The sequence below is a fragment of the Pelophylax lessonae genome (assembly GCF_965119305.1).
Source record: "Pelophylax lessonae genome assembly, chromosome: 3".
NCBI classification, from domain to species: Eukaryota; Metazoa; Chordata; class Amphibia; order Anura; family Ranidae; genus Pelophylax; species Pelophylax lessonae.
The window spans coordinates 527,629,735-527,650,109 of NC_138770.1; the positions used below are offsets into that span (position 1 = coordinate 527,629,735).

At 37.7% G+C, this 20,375-nt stretch overlaps 1 protein-coding gene across 5 annotated transcripts in view; it reads right to left on the reverse strand.

The window, feature by feature from the left end:
• Nucleotides 1-3,282: 3,282 nt before the first annotated feature.
• ADGRG6 (adhesion G protein-coupled receptor G6) overlaps nucleotides 3,283-20,375 on the reverse strand; it is a 284,077-nt gene continuing 266,984 nt past the window's right edge. For 4 of the 5 annotated variants that reach the window (XM_082249118.1, XM_082249117.1, XM_082249116.1 and 1 more), the window contains 3 exons: nucleotides 18,005-18,106; nucleotides 16,121-16,282; nucleotides 3,283-4,470 (listed from right to left, as the gene is read on the reverse strand). In XM_082249118.1, coding sequence (XP_082105244.1) covers nucleotides 4,292-4,470; nucleotides 16,121-16,282; nucleotides 18,005-18,106 — 443 coding nt within the window. In that variant the 3' untranslated portion in view covers nucleotides 3,283-4,291. Of the gene's footprint in view, nucleotides 4,471-12,483; nucleotides 12,531-16,120; nucleotides 16,283-18,004; nucleotides 18,107-20,375 lie in introns of all 5 variants that reach the window. The other variant, XM_082249115.1, reaches the window with a different exon arrangement.

A 20,375-nucleotide genomic window follows, 5' to 3' on the forward strand; every position in this document is an offset into this window, starting at 1 on the left:
TGCGGCTACCGTGAAACAGTACAGTAACAAAAGGACTAAAAAATAATTATACTGTTTAGTGAGGAATGATACAAAATAAGATTGTAAGCTTGAAAGTAACTAACTCTAATAGTGACACTATTAGGACATTTTAGAATTGGTCTTGACAAATTAAAATTCTACTACATGGTAGTAAAAAAAAAAAGAAAAACAATAGAAATACAAAAACATTACAATGTAGCACATGTACAAGTATGCTGACCTCTTTTCAATGTAACAACTTTATCATTTTTCTTTCCCTTTTTTAGGATTACATACGAAATCACAAGCATGCTTTGAATGGAAAAGGTTAGTAGACACAAGGGGCAAATGTTACCCCTCTTCCCCTTATGTCCATGATATGCAATTGTACTAGTGTTGTATCACAGTTACAGTTTTAAACTGTAGTTTGAACATTCTATCAGATTTTCTGTTTCAGTTTAATGGGAAAACCATCTCCATAGTCAGCAGAGGCTTTATTGGAACTGAAGACAGAAGAGCTGGCCACAGGACATTGTCTGTGGCAATGAGTAACAAAGTTATATTTAATTTTGTGTGTCTTCCTGCACTTAGCCCATATTTCTAGATGTAGCTGACTTTAAAGCAAACCTGTGGCTAAAGACATAATTTTCAGCTAGTAATAAGATACTTGGTAGATGTCACAAAATTATTAATCTTCGAAATTATCGCACAGCAGTGAGACATTTCACATTAGGATATGTTGCTCATTTTTGTCTCCTAAATTTATTGGATACAATATTGCTAAATTAAATATACTAAAAACATACATACATTATACTACATAGAATAAAAATGATTTACATATTAAAGCTTACTCAGTGACAATCCCAGGGCCAAGTGAACTTACTTAATGGATGGAAACAGCAAACACTTTTTAAAGTAAATTTTCTCGTATAGTTTTACACATTATATGTGGAGCTTGAGGGAGGCTTTTATTTTAGGCATCACTGACTGCCTGATTTCAGTCAATATAGTATACTTAACTTTTGTTTGCAATGAAAGGAAACAAGGAAGGAAGGACAAAAGTTGCACTCGCATACTGAAAGGTAGCTGATCTGAAGCAAGGTCTTAGTATAGTTCTTCTGTCCCAAAAATTTTTACAGTAGGAAAGGGTTGGGACTTCTATTATAATTTCATTGTTTAAAGAAAGATATGTTGGGGGAGCACTGAATCTGGATTTTGATAGGTATTTCGATTTTTTTATATTTTAATTGATAGGCTGCTGTCTGATGGGTCTGAAGAGGAAGCCCCTGTAAGGACAGCAGTAAGTTTGGCAAAGTGAAGAGAGCACCAGACATATGGTTAACTGTTCTGTTTCATTTTTATTCATAATGAGAGTAAAAATAATAGCCAAAATGTTTCCGGCGATTTACTGACCCCTTTTTAATAAGCTTTATGTAGGCGAGGGTTAGAAGTAAGCTGGACTGGGAACAGATATTCTGGAGAAGATTCTCTAGGATAGACTAAGGGTCTGCTCTGGGCTCTGATTTAGCATCTTGCTGTCTGTGTCTTCATTGGGGAGACTTCCTCTCACATCCTATTCTGCTGATAGGAGGTCAGAAGGATAGTATGTGATGGTAAATGTCTTCACTGGGGACAAGGACAGCAGCAAACTTATTTTTAATAGAGCGTAGACAGATAAGAACCTTTGTGAGGTTTTAATCATGTCTGCACCTTCCTATCCTGGTGATACCCGTTTCCCTCACTTTTGGTGGTAGTGGTAAAATGATAAATGGTAATCGGAAATCACCTCTGGAGAGACAAAAACATTAATAAAAAGATGAGAGAAGTTTTAACCACTCCCCTCTCTATTAAAAAAAAACAGTTGGAGCTGGACTACAGAGGACCACTTTTGCAAAATATTTTGTAGTCTGCATTTTGTCAAATCTTGCAATTATAGTATTCAATATGTTCATTTTTTTAATTTACACACTTTTTTGTGCATGTTTCTCCACATTTCAATGCTAAGCAAGTTATCCACCAAAGCGACACTGACAGACGAATGGAAAAAGCAATACCACATGTGTGTGGGTGCTTATAATGGCCACCTTTTATTCCCATGGGTTTCATTTTTTTTTTTCCTGAGGCTGAAGTACCCCTGGCAATGCTACCTTTTGTTAATGCTACTGTCACTGTCCTCCTTTTTATACAGCTTGTGCACCACGAAAAATGTAAAAAAAAAAAAAAATCCTCTACTGAATATCATCATTACAATTTTTAACCAAATGCAGTTTATAGAATACAACTTTTTCTGCAATTGTAGCCCTGCAAAATACACTGTCACCTCACCTATTCAATGCATAGTGATAGTGTTTTTATAAAGGCCACATGTCAAACACTTTATACTCATCTCTCCAGCACTTCCCTATCGGTCCTTTCTCTCTTGTGGCCACAAGAAAAGTAGCGTAAGTGAGCTGGGTATTTTGCAGCGCTGACCCTAGAAAAAGGAAGGAATGGTGGTGGAGTGCTGGAGACGTAAACATACAGTAGTCGAGGAAAGGCAGATATTTATACAGGTACTGTCGCTTTGCTCTTAATGGGAAATATGGTAGTGTCTCCTTAAACCACCAATAGACATGAGGTGAAAATAACAGTTAACAGCCAGTGCAAAATCACTTGTATGTTGTTCCTCTACCTATCCAAAACACAGCAGATCATCAAAGGCAACACTTAATCAGGCCAATTAGCCTCTCTACCTCCCTCTCCACTTGCAAAAAAAAAAAAAATTACTGTCAGCAGGGCCAAGCTATCAAGTCTTTGTGCCCACCAGGTGATTGTGATGCTTGAGGATTGTGGGTGGACCTCAAAACTATAGGTAGCTCTAGATCACAGTAGAGCAGGGGGAAATTGAATGCTTTTCTTGACAGCTTTCCTTTCAGAGATAAACCTTGGCCTTTCCACAACAACCCCTGCATTCCTAATCTCATTAAGTTAATTAGCAGTACCCTGCTAAAATGATCTGATAGAAATAGTAACAAATAAAAACTACAGAGTGATACATTTGTTTGCAGTAATCCATTTAAAATTCTCTTTTACAGGTAGAACAGTTTTCCCTTTGCTAGGGGCATCACGAAAAATTAAATACATGAGAATTAAACTAAATATAGAAAACAGAATACTGCACATAATATATTATAAAAAGGTGTTCAAATCGGGTGCATCTTAACTAAAGCTATAAAATGTATTATATTAAAAGGAATAATAAAATAAATCGGAATGAGCAAACGGTAAATATTCTTTTTGCAATACGTGCCTACCAAAGTGCATTAAAAATTCAATTGTATAGCTGTTAATTTACATAGCTTTTCACAGTTATATTAAACAACAAGCACATAAATAAATAAAAGAAAAATACATTAAACAATCTTGGGGACAAGTCTTTACCCATGGAGAATGTATTATTTGTGTAATAAGGAAGTTCAACCTTATGTAAGGTATTTCCTTCAAATAATATAGCTCACATAAAACAATTCTTACAAATTAGTGTTGAAAAATGATGTTTGCAACTGGCATGAGCCATGCTTCATCATTCTATTTTGACTGTTGATATTTTTGCAAGGAGACCATTTAATTCTGAAAATATAATGACTTTTATATCTCAAATGTACTTTATATGGTAATTGTCCAGTGCACAATGTTGTCATGGTGTGCTGAAATTCTAAATCAGTAAAACTGACTATCGCAAAGACTGTATATTCTTTGCATTTCCTGAAAAATATTCACTTGCACATAGAAGGTGGATGAAACTCTGTAATATCCAAACATGAATATTTGTCCCCTGAAAACCTGCATATTGCAATTTGGCATGAAATTATTAAAAAATGAAAACATAAAAAAAAAAAAATGGCAAATGAAATACCAGACTTGTTGGTTAAATCATGTGATTTCAATAAGCAGCTATTTTTTTTCCAAACCAGTAAATTAAATAATTAAAATACATGGTGTTTGTCAAAATAAGATATATGTAAATGTCACTTCTTTATTAGATGCCTTCTCTCCAGACTTAGCTTAGAGGATAATGACAGTTTGTCATCCTAAGTTATTCTATTCTTTATACTACTAAGAGAACACCCAAATCAGGAAAGTGCACAGCTTGGTAGATTGCTGAAAACAGGGACTCTGATTTATAACTGCTGGAAAATCGTCTCTGAGAAAAAAAAAAACACAGATGTAATTTTTTACATTCCCTCTTGCATATATAATTGCTGTGAAGCATGATCCTGACATAATTCTGATCCTGTTTCTCTGGATTCTAGAATTTGGTGCTGTGGCTGAAGGAATCTGACATAATAATATTCTTATAGAAGTTATCAGAGTGGGGGTGGCAATAGCCCTTGACTTTGTCGATAACATGATGAACTGGAAGAATTGATGTCTGTTCACCATCCACTGGTGTAAACTTGATTGAGGATCTGTCCCCAAATATGTAACCTGAAAAAAGAAAAGTGTAAATGAGTAATTACTTTAATTACAATGCAATCCTCTTTCAGGGTATCAGCACCCTTATCAAATTAAAATAGTGCCATCAATTCTGTAAGGTAAAAATTTGCTTGCATTAAAAATATATTGAAAAGTGACTTACAGTACTTCTCTGTTAACCTAACACATTAATATGTATAACTGTGCTACATTGATTATGTACAATGCAATAAGCATTATCCTATTTAAAATGATATGAACTGCTTAAAAGGAACACTATAATGATGTTTGGTTAATTTTAATTATATTTTTGTTAAAGCTGGCCATAGATGGGTCAAACCATGCTGAACGGGCCAACTCGATCCATCCATGGGCAGGCTGATTGTATCCAAGTCAATCGACTGACTTGCGTACAAGCACCATGCTGAATTCTTAGTGTGCGATTATTGTCGGCGGCTATAGCCACTTGTAATAATCATTGTGTTCTCTCAGCAGGGACTGCTGGCAAAAACAGACCATTGAACACAGTGTTTAAAAACACTGTTTAGAGTCAGAGTAGATACAAAGAGGTTAATTTACTAAATCTGCTAAATCTGCCCCAATTCTGCATAGAAACCAATCAGCATCTAACCTCAGCTTGTTCAATTAAGCTTTGGCAATAGAACCTGGAAACTGATTGATTTCTACACAGAAGTGAGCCTGATTTTGCACTCTCTAGCTTCAGTAAATCAACCCCATTGTAACATTGTTACTTTTGTATTTACGGTTTCATTTATCTGCAGATCAAAGAGATGAGCTTGGATTCACATAAGATGTCAGTTAAAGCAGGCAGACAAGTAAAAGAACAAACTTAAAAAAAATGAAACCCCCTATTTAAACTTTAGTTTATCCCAATTTGCCCTAATTAACTATTTCCTAATGCCACTATATTATTTCCTGCTGATTTTTTGTTTCTTTTGTGTATGTATCTCTATTTTTCTAGCCATTATTATTTTATCCTTTTTTTTTTGTGTGTGTATAATGTTTTGTTTAACCGGTTGCCGACCGCCGCACGACTATATACTGCGGCAGTCATCCCCAGCCAGGCAGAGTGACGTATGGATACGTCACTCGCCTGTCACTGACTTGAGAGCCAATTGCGGGCGGGCGCGCGCCCACTGAGGCGCGCGGCCGCCGCGGCTCGTTCACTGACAAGTCAGTGCGTGTGACCGGCGGACCCGATGTAAACAAGCCGCCCGTCATTCTCCCTGGTGTAAAAATGAAGATCAGACGGTTCTACTATATAGGACGGTTGATCTTTGTTTTTACACCAATAGCAATGTCCCTATACAGTTAGAATCACGCCCCTAGGACACACTTAACCCCTCCCTCTCCAATACAGTTAACCCCTTCCCTGCCAGTGTCATTTTTGCAGTAACAGTGCATATGTATAGCACTGATTACTGCAGTAATGTCACTGGTAACCCCAAAAGTGTCAAAAATGGCAGTCAAGGGTCCGATCTGTCCACCGCAATGTCGCAGTACCGAAAAAAAATTTGCAGATCGCCGCCATTACGCGTTAAAAAAACCCACCAAAAATGACAAAAATCTTTCCCTTTGTTAGTAAACGCGATAACTTTTGCGCAAACCAATCAAAATACGCTTTTTGCGTTTTTATTTACCAAACATATGTAGCATAAAACAAATTGGCCGAAAATGTTAAAAAATTTTGATTTTTACATTTATTTTGGGGGGGAATTTCATATAAAAAAATGTGAAAATATTGTTATTTTTGCAAAATTTACGCTCTTTTTTTGTTTATAGCGCATGATCAAAAAATTGCACAGGTGATCAAATACCACCAAAAGAAAGCTCTGTTTGTGGGAAAAAAAGGACGTCAAATTTGTTTAGGTACAGCGTCCCACGACTGTGCAATTGTCCGTTAAAGTTACGCAGTAAAAAATCGCAAAAAACCCCCTGGTCTTTTAGCAGCCAAATCCTCCGGGGGTTAAGTGGTTAATAATTGTTTTTAATGTTGTGTAAAAAAAAGCACAAATTAAAAAAAGGCATAATTTCATTTGGAAATAACTATGCAATGCATTATCATTCTAGTATAATTTTAAACAGGCCAAGTTATAGAATAAAATGTATATTTTTGTCAACAATGAAAGTATTTTTAACTAACGCTGAATAAAGTAAAAAATGTGTGTTTTTTTTTTACTTCTGTTACTTTTCTTTGTCTAAACAGTGAAATAATCTTTGGAAGAAAATATAATCAAAAGAAATCATTGTTAAAAAAAAAACTGACAAAGTTTTTGCTAAATAAAAAGACCCATACCAGAAATGTTGGTCCATAGTAGGCATGAGTGAACCAGCAAAAGTTGTGTTTGCAGGGGGTTTAGCAAAACAAGCAAAGCATCCATTAAGCCTAAACAGTGCCAAACTCTGTTGAGGCCTATGGGAGCCAAAATATGTCACTTTTTGGCTTTTTTCACAGCCAGTTTGCAAGCTTTTGTTAATAAAATAAGGTATGACTAGCTGGAACTGCCATGGGGGTAAGCATATGCCGCTGCACACAAAATCCTAAAAACATCATTTAGCAGGGATAGGGTCTTGAATACAGCTTAAAGGCAACATTAAAAATACACAAATCATTTAGATAACATGCTTTGGGAATGCCTTAAAACTGCATGTGAATTTGTGAGTATAGTAGGATGTACTGTTTTAAAAGTGGCATTTTGTGTTTACAAACTGCAATAGGGCATCTGTCATTTAATGGAAGCACTCCTGCTTCTAAATGCTAGATCTTAACAGTCTTCTGTATGTCAACAATCCAGGGGATCTATCACTACTGCTTCTCACTCACTACTCACTACTGCTGATAAATGACAGATGCCTGTCATCTCCTGTTTGTTACTAAGCTGGCAGGAATCCTAGATGATGTTATTGATCAAATTTGAACATAGCCTTATTTGGCCAGTGATATCACCCAGCATCCCCACTGGCTTTTCTACAAACAGAAGCGGGCAGGGATCTGTAATTTGTGAAGGGAGTTGTGGTGGATGAAGACCATCGGATGGTTCAGATCGCCATGAAGTCAACATCATAATTTTTTGTTTTAAGGCAAATCTTAACAGGAAGAATGCTTAGTTTACTTTTATTGCATATTAGGCACAAAATCAGGGGCGGTGCTACCTATAGGTAGCATTGAGTGCACACTCAGTGAGAGTGTCGCAGGCTGCCTGACACAGTGCTCTCCCGCACAGCCACGGCATCCCCACTGAGTATGCACTCGATGCTTCAGTGACACGGACAGCCAGAGATCAGTGTGGGAGCAAGTCTCCTCCCTTGCTCCGCCTATATGCTAGAGCAAGGAGGAATTTGCTCACATGAGCTCCGGCATCTGATGAGCAGGGGTGGCGCCAGGTAAATGCAGGTCATGGAAGAAGGCGGAGAGGGGGTCAAGGAGAAGTGTAGAGAGACACCCCATAGAGGATGGGGGGGACATCTGACAGGGCTGCTGATGCTGACGTGGCTAGTCTCCTGCAGGACTTGCTCCGGGGTGGCTGTCTGCAGATACACTGCATACTGCTCGGCCGATTACAGAGCTCCCACCCCCCGATCCAGCACTGAGATCCCCCGATCTTCCAATGTCCCCCCAATACTGAGCAGAGTGATCCAGAGACGTGACAGGGAGAGCACGGACTGGAGGAGGGAGGACTGGGGAGGAGGAGAGATAGGGATCGTACACAGCACAAGGAAACTCTGCATATACCACCCTTGCCTGTCCGTATACCACCCTAGCCTTTCCGTATACTAGCCTAGCCTGTCCCTATAGTAGCATAACCTATCCCTATACTACCCTGGCCTATCCGTATACTACCCCAGCCTATCCCTATACTACCCTAGCCTGTCTGTATTCTACCATAGCCTATCTATATACTTCCCTAGCCTGTCTGTATACTACCCTAGCCTGCCTGTGTACTACCCTGGCCTGTCCGTATGCTACCCTAGCCTGTCCGTATACTACCCTAGCCTGTCTGTATACTACCCTAGCTTGACCGTATACTACCCTAGCCTGTCCGTATACTACCCTAGCCTGTCCCTATACTACCCTAGCCTGTCTATATACTGTCCTAGCCTGTCCATATACCTGCGGACCATGGCTGGTGTGAGTAAGCGAGCTGGTGCCACCACTATTTGTCTTCGGGCTGAGTCCAGAGGCGCAGGTACGGGCTTGTAGGCTGAAGAAAAAGGTGGAGAGGCACTGCAAAATTCTTCACCCCTACCACTTTCACCATATACATGGGCAGGGTAAAGGGGGTGGAGTCAGGGGCGAGCTAAGGGGGCGGCAAAATTAGATTTTACCTAGGGTGTCAAAAATTCTTGCTTCAGCCCTGCACAAAATGACAGCATTACTTCAAGCTGTAATCCACATTACAACTAGGTGCTGCAATATATGCATTGAACATAAATGTATGCTTTGAAAGATCATTTAGATCACTTATGTTAGATGTGCATTTACTTTTAGTAAATCAGCCTCATTGTATGCAGTACATACAGTATCTCACAAAAGTGAGTACCCCCCCCCCCACACACATTTTTGTAAATATTTTATTATATCTTTTCGTGTGACAACACTGAAGAAATGACACTTTGCTACAATGTAAAGTAGTGAGTGGACAGCTTGTATAACAGTGTAAATTTGCTGTCTCCTCAAAATAACTCAACACACACCCATTAATATCTAAACTGTTGGCAACAAAAGTGAGTACCACCCCTAAGTGAAAATGGCCAAATTGGGCCCAATTAGCTATTTTCCCTCCCAAGTGTCATGTGACTTGTTAGGGTTACAAGATCTCAGGTGTGAATAGGGAGCAGGTGTGTTAAATTTGGTGTTATCGCTCTCACTCTCTCATACTGGTCACTGGAAGTTCCATATGGCACCTCATAGCAAAGAACTCTCTGAGGATCTGAAAAAAGTAATTTTTGCTCTACATAAAGATGGCCTAGGCTATAAGAAGATTGCCAAGACTCTGAAACTGAGCAGCAGCATGGTGGCCAAGAACATACAGGGGTTTAACAGGACAGGTTCCACTCAGAACAAGCCTCACCATGGTCGACCAAAGAAGTTGAGTCCACGTGCTCAGCCTAATATCCACAGGTTGTCTTTGGGAAATAGATCTAAAAGTGCTGCCAGCATTGCTGCAGAGATTGATTGGGAGGGGGGTCAGCCTGTCACTGCATCAAATTGGTCTGCATGGCTGTCATCCCAGAAGGAAGCCTCTTCTAAGTATGATGCATAAGAAAGCCCGCAAACAGTTTGCTGAAGACAAGCAGACTAAGGACGTGGATTACTTGAACCATGTCTTGTGGTCTGATGAGACCAAGATAAACTTATTTGGTTCCGATGGTGTCAAGCGAGTTCGGCGGCAACCAGGTGAGGAGAACAAAGACAAGTGTGTCTTTCCTACAGTCAAGCATGGTGGTGGAAGTGTCATGGTCTGGGGCTGCATGAGTTCTGCCGGCACTGGGAGCTACAGTTCATTGGGGGAACCATAGTGAAGCAGAGCATGATCTCCTCCCTTAGGAGACTGAGCCGCAGGGCAGTATTCCATCATGCTAATGACACCAAATAAACCTTCAAGATGACCACTGCCTTGCTAAAGAAGCTGGGGGTAAAGGTGATGGACTGGCCAAGCATGTCTACAGACCTAAACCCAATGAGCATCTGTGGGGCATCCTCAAATGGAAGGTGGATGAGCGCAAGGTCTCTAACATCCACCAGCTTCATGATGTCGTCATGGAGGAGTGGAAAGAGGACTCCAGTGGCAACCTGTGAAGCTCTGGTGAACTCCATGCCCAAGAGGGTTAAGGCAGTGCTGGAAAATTATGGTGGCCACACAAAATATTGACACTTTGGGCCCAATTTGGACATTTTCACTTAGGGGTGTACTCACTTTTGTTGCCAGCGGTTTAGACATTAATGGCCGTGTGTTGAGTTATTTTGAGGAGACAGAAAATTTACACTGTTATATAAGCTGTACACTCACTACTTTATTATGTAGCAAAGTGTCATTTCTTCAGTGTTGTCACATGAAAAGATATAATAAAATATTTACAAAAATGTAATGGGGTGTACTCACTTTTGTGAGATACTGTAAGTATAAATATCAACATTCCAAACCTGTTCTGTTTATACACAAACGATATGAAGAACAATTAAGTATAGAACCATAATATGAAGAGAGAGCAGACAGTATGATAATAATCAGAATAAAAATACCCCAAAGCGCATGATCATATAACAAGCAATTATAGTAGAGTATGGGTCATATTGTAGATCATTGCATCCGGTTAACTTGAAATGCCAGGTTATCATGCTGTTGTATAAGGAGAAAAGCAAAGAGTGGCAGAGAAAGGTTTCCTAATAAGTAAAGTAAAATCCTCCATACACTAGTTATTGTCACAAATATCCTTTGGAAAACCATTTTTTATATGGTATAAATACATATTACACTAGAGAATGACACTGACACTAAGTTGTTCATTACAATTTCATAAAGCGTGTTCTATTTATATTTACTCAAAGATTAATTATAAATCCACTTTATTTTTATTTAGTTTATTCTACTAATGATAAATCAAAAGTGAGCAACACTATACAGATGGACCTCTAAGGTGACAAAGGATCACACATTGATAGTTAAAAAATACCCATTTTTTTTAAATTAAAATTAAAAAGCATGGACAAACATGCATATCCAATACAGTTTAATGAAAACAAGTCTTCATCATTATGTCTCCTTTTCTTCTTTGTAAGGAACCCTGTTCTGTATATACCCATATCATAAAAATATAACCTATTTAGGCTACTACATTGAATTGGCAGAAGGTTCTTAGTTGTCTCAGCCTCTACGCATTTCATGGGATAAACAATCGAAAGAATCTACATAATTACTCAAAACAAACGGTAAGTATACATCATAGACAGTAGACTTCTGTATACAATATACAAGTATGTATGATATATTTACAGTCTATGATTTGTACTTACTGTTTGTTTTGTTTAAATTATGTAGATTCTTTCAAATCTACATTTTTCTATTTACCTCCTGAGTAAGCATGTCCATTTATCGTGTAAAATATGTACAGGCTGAGACAACTAAGAATGCTCTGCTAATTCGTTGTTAAGTGATATGATAATGCAGACTTGTTTTTATTGAACAGTATTGGATATGCATGTTTTTTCATACTTTTTCATTTATGTTATTTAATAAAATTGGATTTTTTTTTTAAAACTATCAATGTGTAATCCTTGGGCCCCTTAAAAGTCCATCTGTATAGTGATGTTAAATTTTCATGTAATAGGGATGTGGTGCTTTATTATACGCAACACAATTTACTGCTAAGAAAAATAATAAATCTAAATAAGCCTGATCACCCTATTTCATCTATGGGATATATACACACATAAATATTGCCAGCACAGGAAAATATAAGATTCATACTTTAATGCATATGTAAGATTGCCTATAAATTGCTATGATGAATGACATGAAAAGAACCCATCAAAGTTTGATCCTTGTGTGAACAAAATTGCTAATACCTAATAATATACTGGCACAGATTATTACTCTTTGCAGCATTTTTTTTTTTAAGCAAAGGTCATAACCTCTATATCCTCTTATACTCATTGAATATACTCATTAATTCAAAACGCCTCAAGTGTCAGTGCAACATTTTAATTACCTAATACATCATGCATGTAGCAGAGGATATAGGCATACAGAATTCAAAAAGCTCTCAAAGAAGACCAGCAATTTGCCACCTTGCATAATTCTCAATTGACACAAGCAGTAAAGAAAGGGGAAATATGGAATTTCAGAAATGAAGAAACAAGCACCATTGTCACAAGATGAAGTAGCAGAATGATGAGAGATTTTGATTAGAAAATGGTTTGTCTCATTGTATGACCTCATGCAAAAGTACCCAGCCCATTTGTTGAAAGGTCATGCATCCAACCAACCTTACAGGAACATTTACCTGGATGGTTCCACCTCGGTTTAAGGGATGCTCTTAGAAGCCATTATCTATGCCATAAACATGGAATGTTTGGTCAGTTGTGTAAGTGACATAAACGTTAGTGTAAACCACAAGGTGTACAATAAGTAAATAGGACAACGATTTAGATTATTTGTAATTTTCTTTCTTTTGCCCCCCCCTCCAAAAAAAAAAAAAAACATGTAGATTAAACCCCTGTGAAAAATAAGGGTTAATGAAAACAAAACCTTAATGCCACCATGCATCACCACTGCCTCCCAGTAAAGCTAGGCGCTAAATATCGAGTGCACTCAAGCTTATTACAGGGGCATATTCTTGCAGGATTTCAAGCATCCATCTTTCCTGGAGGCATTGATGTTGCACCGTGACATAACCCATGCCTCCCAGAGGTTGGGGCACATGTATTTTTTATTTTTTTTACTCAAAGCTTCTTTTTTCACATTTTTTTTTTTTTTAAATATATGTGTTTTGGGGCATAGGACGACCCTGAGTAAAGCATACCTTTTATTTCATAGTAGGTCCACTTCAAAAGAAATGTTCAGAAAGCTGCTAATTTTTTAGGCAGGCTGTCTATTTGAACAGGTACTTTAGATTAACTTTGTCATAGCGCATTTGACAAAACTTCCCTCATTTTTATTTCAAGTGAGCCAGTGGCTAAACTAGGATGGAAATCATTTGCGCATAAAGGCAGGTACTGTATTATCTAAAAATGTCAGCCTTTGGTGGTGGTGGCGGTGATTCTATTGTCTTTCTACGGTGACGGAGAGTGGTCTTTATCACATTGAGGACAGTTTCTATCTTCACTTATGGATTATTTGACCTATATGGACACTTATGAATTTTAGCGTAACTTATATATTTTTTAGTTTTTATATTGTGTATATCTCACTAAATAGTTGCTGCTTATTAATTTGATTTAGTATATACACTAGCACTTTTTACTTACATGCACTCAGACACCCCACTTTTGCCATGACAATATTCAGGCCTAGTAAGAGGTAGCTCAAGCACCAATCAATGTACTGTGGACGTCATGGGAAGTCATAGGCTCATTTGGCTCCTTAATTGTACTGGCTCAACAATTTTTTATACATTTTACTTGTTAAAGGGGGATGTCCCAGAAAAGATAGCTCACCTCCAAATCATTTTTCCCATCTGTGTATTAACATATTAGATTTGTTACAATTACTAAGAAAAGAAGAAAGATCCGCGCTTAGGATAAGCTATCTATAAAATAGTGCGTAAAATTTCTATAAATAAAACACTAATGGCTGCTGCCCACTCCAAAAGATGCACCCCCAATGGGGGAGCGTCAGGTGTAAATGTCAAAAAGGGAAGTGATTGGCGCTGCCAGGAAAGTAGGTTAATGGGAAATCTGGGTAAGGCTCCTATAGTTCAAGACCAAGTTCAACACATGCAAATGCACATAGAATGTATGTGGGAATGAGAACTATATAAGTAATAGAATATAAAAACACAATGGGTGTGTAATATGTGTGTAAAATTAACACTGTGCTGATACCAAATCAATAAATAAATAAATGTGTTCAATACCTAACGGACTTTTTGAGACTCAACATAAATATGCAAATATATGTAAATGTAGGTACAAAAATATAAAAGCATATAAAGATAGTATTAATAAATTATGGTGATATAGAGAGTTAGTGTGCAAAGGTGCTAAAAAATAAATATAGTGCACTAATCAAACTAAATAAGGTGCATTCCGATTAGTCATAACCATCTATTCAATAAAGTGCAACTGCATACTCATAAGCAATGAAAATAAATAAGTGGGTGAACTATGTGCATCCCACACTGGTGACAATATAAACACTAGTAAATAAATAAGTGCAGCCGTGCAAATAACTATATAAATTATGAAAGTGAGAACCATATAAATTCAAAGGCTCAAAAAGCAGGTTCTGTGTATTTTAAAATTGTCCAAAAATAGTGCAATCAGAGCTGGTACAGAAATCATAAAGTTCTATAGTCCATATAAGGATGGAGTAAGGTGCTCTTTTTTTCTATGAAGCCGGGAGTGCAGTGAGTGGTTGGAAGATAGGGCGCCATTTACCCCTGTAGGGGTAAGAACATCCGGTAAGCACAGGACCCCAGGAGAGGGAAAGCACCCTATCTTCCAACCACTCACTGCACTCCCGGCTTCATAGAAAAAAAGAGCACCTTACTCCATCCTTATATGGACTATAGAACTTTATGATTTCTGTACCAGCTCTGATTGCACTATTTTTGGACAATTTTAAAATACACAGAACCTGCTTTTTGAGCCTTTGAATTTATATGGTTCTCACTTTCATAATTTATATAGTTATTTGCACGGCTGCACTTATTTATTTACTAGTGTTTATATTGTCACCAGTGTGGGATGCACATAGTTCACCCACTTATTTATTTTCATTGCTTATGAGTATGCAGTTGCACTTTATTGAATAGATGGTTATGACTATTCGGAATGCACCTTATTTAGTTTGATTAGTGCACTATATTTATTTTTTAGCACCTTTACACACTAACTCTCTATATCACCATAATTTATTAATACTATCTTTATATGCTTTTATATTTTTGTACCTACATTTACATATATTTGCATATTTATGTTGAGTCTCAAAAAGTCCGTTAGGTATTGAACACATTTATTTATTTATTGATTTGGTATCAGCACAGTGTTAATTTTACACACATATTACACACCCATTGTGTTTTTATATCCTATTACTTATATAGTTCTCATTCCCACATACATTCTATGTGCATTTGCATGTGTTGAACTTGGTCTTGAACTATAGGAGCCTTACCCAGATTTCCCATTAACCTACTTTCCTGGCAGCGCCAATCACTTCCCTTTTTGACATTTGTTACAATTACTGTCCTTATTCTGCAGCAGATTGAAGGTCCCACGGTTTTGTTCACTATATATATATTCTATATATGAAGAGATTTAAATTTTTTCAAAGAAATGACCTAGCATAGCTGTATCTTCAGGAAACAAACATTTCTTTTATAATGTTACATAGGTGTTAAGATGCAACATAAGGAAAGGATTATTTTACAGTTGGTATGCACAGTATCTTTAACAAATGCTAACTAAATAATTTGATAAATGATATGGGGGTTTGGTTTCTGGTTAGATTATCACATAATAGAAAATAGTTTGTTCTCAAAGGAGATTAAAATGTTAGTTATCTCTACATGTCAGGGGAGAAGAGAGACACACGAGGAAGCAGTATGGAAGCTGCCAACTCTAGTATATCGGTAGGGAAAAACAGTAATTTTCACAGGTTTTCTAACCTGTCTGATTGCTAGGCCACCCAACAGTTGGTCATATCTCAACTAACTACACACAAAAAATTGTAAATAAAACCGCATAATTAGGTGACTGCCATCTCTTGTAATTGGTGTGGTTGGTAGACATTAGTCTGATCAATTGGGTATTGCCCAGTATCATTTTCATGTTTAGTCATTTATTTAATTGATAAATAGTGCTAAAATTGTTGTATATTTTTATTTTAAACTGAACACATTTTACATTTTCTTTAATTCATCTTCTGTATTGTAAATAAAGATGTACATGCATTAAGAAAAAAAAGCAACTCACCTGTGCTACTGTTTCTTTTATAGAAAGGATTGGAATTGGAATTTGATTTCGACTTGGATGTCCAGTATGTAGAATTTGAGCCTATTGAACTTGAGGAAAGGGACTTCCCTAGGTTATCTGAGCTGACCTTCTTTGTGTTATTAGTGGCTGTTTTACTCCAATCTGAAAAGCAATGATAAACAGGAATTATTATTTAGGAAAAGGAAATTTATAAAAAAAAAAATGTGTAAAACTTTTTTAGTACTCTTTATTTTTTACCATAAAGTACATGCACAAAAATTGTAAAATACCATATTATCATCATCATTTCTATTTTACTGCACTCCTCTGTGAAAGTGCAGATAACGCAGAATTAAATATTTGGAGTGTAATGTCAACCATGCCATTTTAAAACTGGCATATTTTCCTTCCTTACACCACAGCATTTTTGTAGTTTGTAGACAGAATCCCCCAACCCCTTTGTCTTTCCACTGCTTCTGCGATAGTCTTTCCTGAAAGTATGATCAGAGCTTTTTCAGATGATACGATCAGATGAGAGTTCCAATTATAATCTGATCACAGTTAGTTAAGATTGTAGGCAGTATTCCAAGCTATACTGCAGTATGCATTTATCTTTAATTTAGAAGCTGTTTATCCAAACTGATATAAGATTTCTTATTGCTATACTATCTGTCATAAAGGCAGAACTTCTAAATGAAAAAAAAAAAAATTGAGCAAGTGAATTGAAGTAGCTTTTAGCAATGTCTAAATGCAAGTTAAAGCTTGCTAAAAATTCTTGCAAATTATATGGATTACTATATTGTTTCAACACAACTGGAGGCAGTGTGATGTGCTTTTTGGATAGGTACTTAGAATTATAGAGTATATTACCCTATTTCACAAATGAATAATTGTTTTATTTGTAAAATGCTCTGACCTATTAAATCTATTGGATGCTAAAGATTATTAGCTACTGATAAATAATACATACAGTTAAATACAAAGTAAATCTGTGCAATTGATCAGGAATTTTGCAACGTGTTTTTTTTTGTCCATGAAAATTAAATACATCATAGCAAAAATGTAACCTTTTTATGATTGCCACACATATGTGCATCGGCATAAAGGTGGGCTTTAATGCCCATACGTCACACATATGCTTCACTGGGTGGCTGATGTTTTTGTGCTGGGAGCAAAAAGACTGAGCTGTCAAAGACATCTTTCAGGCAAGGCTAAAGATAACTGGCAGGACCAGCTTCTGATGGTGTGACCACTATGACAGTGGTCACATAATCATTGATCCTTCCAGCCCCCCGGATGTTCTGAACTGTTTAAAGTGATGCCAGGGTGGGCTGGATGGGGTTAATCATATATGCAGCCACGATATGCACTATGAATGCTGAATTAGCGTCAGTTTAATATATAAAGTTTTGTAAGGTAATCATATCTAAAGCATGTGTTAGGTGATTCAATGGAATAAACTAAAAGAGGTGAGCAGAGCATGTGAGCAAGTTGGGATCTAAAATGCAACCCCTGCTCTAAATGCACTACCACCTAAATGTAGCAAGGAAGGACCATTGATCCACCATAAACTGCAGCCATTAGAATTGTAGTAAGGTGACAGTGTATATGTGGAAGATTCAATTTTCTTTGATGAAAGCATATACAACATTCACCATTTATTCTCAAAAACAGGGCTATAGGACATTCTTGCACTATAGCCCCTAAGCACTGCTGTATAGTAGTAATAAAACCTTCCATAAACAGTATGTAAGCAATCTACCTTTTGCTTTATGTGCCTAGCTTTTCAATTCAGGTACTGTGAATCCCACTATAGACATTAATTAATATTTGAGTAGTACGGATATCATTCAATATTGATTTCAATAAATTATTAACGTTTACCTGAATTATCTGGCAGGCGAAGTTTCCCACAGCATAAGTGCCGCCTCCATTGTTTCTGTACATTTTCTTTCAATGCACAGTGAAAGACGAATATAAACAAACCTATAGAGAAAAACATGCTGGGTTTGAATGAGGCTTTGTATTAAAAAAAAAAAAAAAAGAGTTGTGTATGTAAAAGCTTGGAATTGGTAAGATTTCCCTTACAGTCCCCTTATCCCTTCACAAGTTTTGAAAATTGATTATTATATAATATCAATGGTATTAGACGTGTTCTAAAGCTGGTCACAGATAGATCAAAAGTCCCTTACAGTCCCCTTATCCCTTCACAGGTTTTGCACATTGATTATTATATAACAATGATTTCAGACGTGTTCTAAAGCTGATCACAGATAGATCAAAACTCAGCTGGTTCAGTAAGGACTGGACGGATTTTGATCCATCTATGGCCTGTCCTGTTTGAAAGCAGTCAGGCCAGGTTCATATATGTGAGGTTCCCAGCATGGGGCCCGGTGCATTCCTGTTCACCAGTTCATATATACCAATGCCAGAAGCCTGGCCAACAAGATGGGAGAGCTGGAGCTGCTGATGTTTGAGGAGGACTTAGATTTTGTGGGGATAACTGAGACTTGGTTTGACAGCTCTCATGACTGGATGGCGTCCATTCAGGGGTATTCCCTTTATCGCAGAGATAGAGAAAGTAAAAAAGGGGGAGGGGTATGTTTGTATATTAAGAACAGTATACAGGTAAATATGAGGGATGATATTAATAATGGAGCTATGGACGAGGCAGAATCCCTATGGGTAGAGCTTCAAAGGAAAGGCACGGTGGGGAAGGTAATATTGGGCGTATGCTATAGGCCCCCCAACCAGAGGGAGGAGGGTGAGGCGGACCTCATGTTACAGATAGGATTGGCAGCAAGGATGGGAAATGTCATTATAATGGGGGACTTTAATTATCCAGATATAGACTGGGCAGAAGGAACCGCACACTCAGCCAAGGCTCGGCAGTTCCTAAATGTTTTGCAGGACAATTTCATGGGTCAGATGGTGAATGCACCGACAAGAAGCAATGCGGTACTTGACCTACTGATTACCAACAATACAGACCTGATCACGGATATAGAAATACGGGACAACTTAGGGAACAGTGACCATAGGTCAATTGGTTTCAGTATTAATTACAGTAATAGGAAACACAAGGGTAATATAAGGACGCTGAATTTCAAAAGAGCCAATTTCCCTAAACTGCGCTCGCTGCTAGAAAATATCAATTGGGATAGAACCCTGGGAACAAAGAACACGGAGGAAAAATGGGAGTGCTTCAAGAGCATACTTAACAAGGGGGTGGGCCAGTGCATTCCACAGGGAAATAAATTTAAAAGAGCAAAACTAAACCCTGGGTGGCTAAACTCCAACATAAAAATGTATATTAGAGCTAAAGAAAAGGCCTTCAAAAAATACAAGACTGAGGGGTCATTGGCAGCATTTAAGCATTACAAAGAGTGTAATAAGAAATGTAAAGATGAAATCAGGGCGGCTAAAATAGAACACGAGAGACATATAGCGGAGGAGAGTAAAAAGAACCCCAAGAAATTCTTTAAGTATATAAACAGTAAGAAAGCGAGGCCAGAACACATTGGCCCCATAAAAGATGATAAAGGAAAAATGGCCACTGAGGACAGAGAAAAGGCGGAAGTGTTAAATAATTTCTTTTCTTCAGTCTTCACAAAGGAATCGGGGGGCTACACGAACCCCGCTTGTAAGGCCGAACTAAATAATACACCTCAGGAAGTGCCGCCATGGCTAACAGAGGACAGACTTAGAGCTAAACTAGAGAAACTTAACATAAATAAATCCCCGGGACCGGATGGCTTGCACCCAAGGGTTCTAAATGAGCTCAGTCAGGTGATTGCCAGACCATTATTCTTGATCTTTAAGGATAGTTTACAGACAGGTATGGTGCCAGCTGATTGGAAAAAAGCCAACGTGGTACCAATATTTAAAAAGGGGCCGAGATATATCCCGGGTAACTATAGGCCGGTCAGCCTAACATCTGTAGTCTGCAAAATTTTGGAGGGGATGATAAGGGACCACATACAAGACTTTAGTAATGAAAACGGTATTATAAGTAGTAATCAGCATGGATTCATGAAAAATCGTTCATGCCAAACCAATCTATTAACCTTCTACGATGAAGTGAGCTGCCACTTAGATAAAGGTAAGCCTGTGGATGTGGTGTATCTGGACTTTGCAAAGGCCTTTGACACCGTTCCCCACAAACGCTTACTGTACAAACTAAGGAAGGTAGGTATGGACCATAAGGTGAGTACCTGGATAGAGAACTGGCTCCAGGGGAGAGTACAGAGGGTGG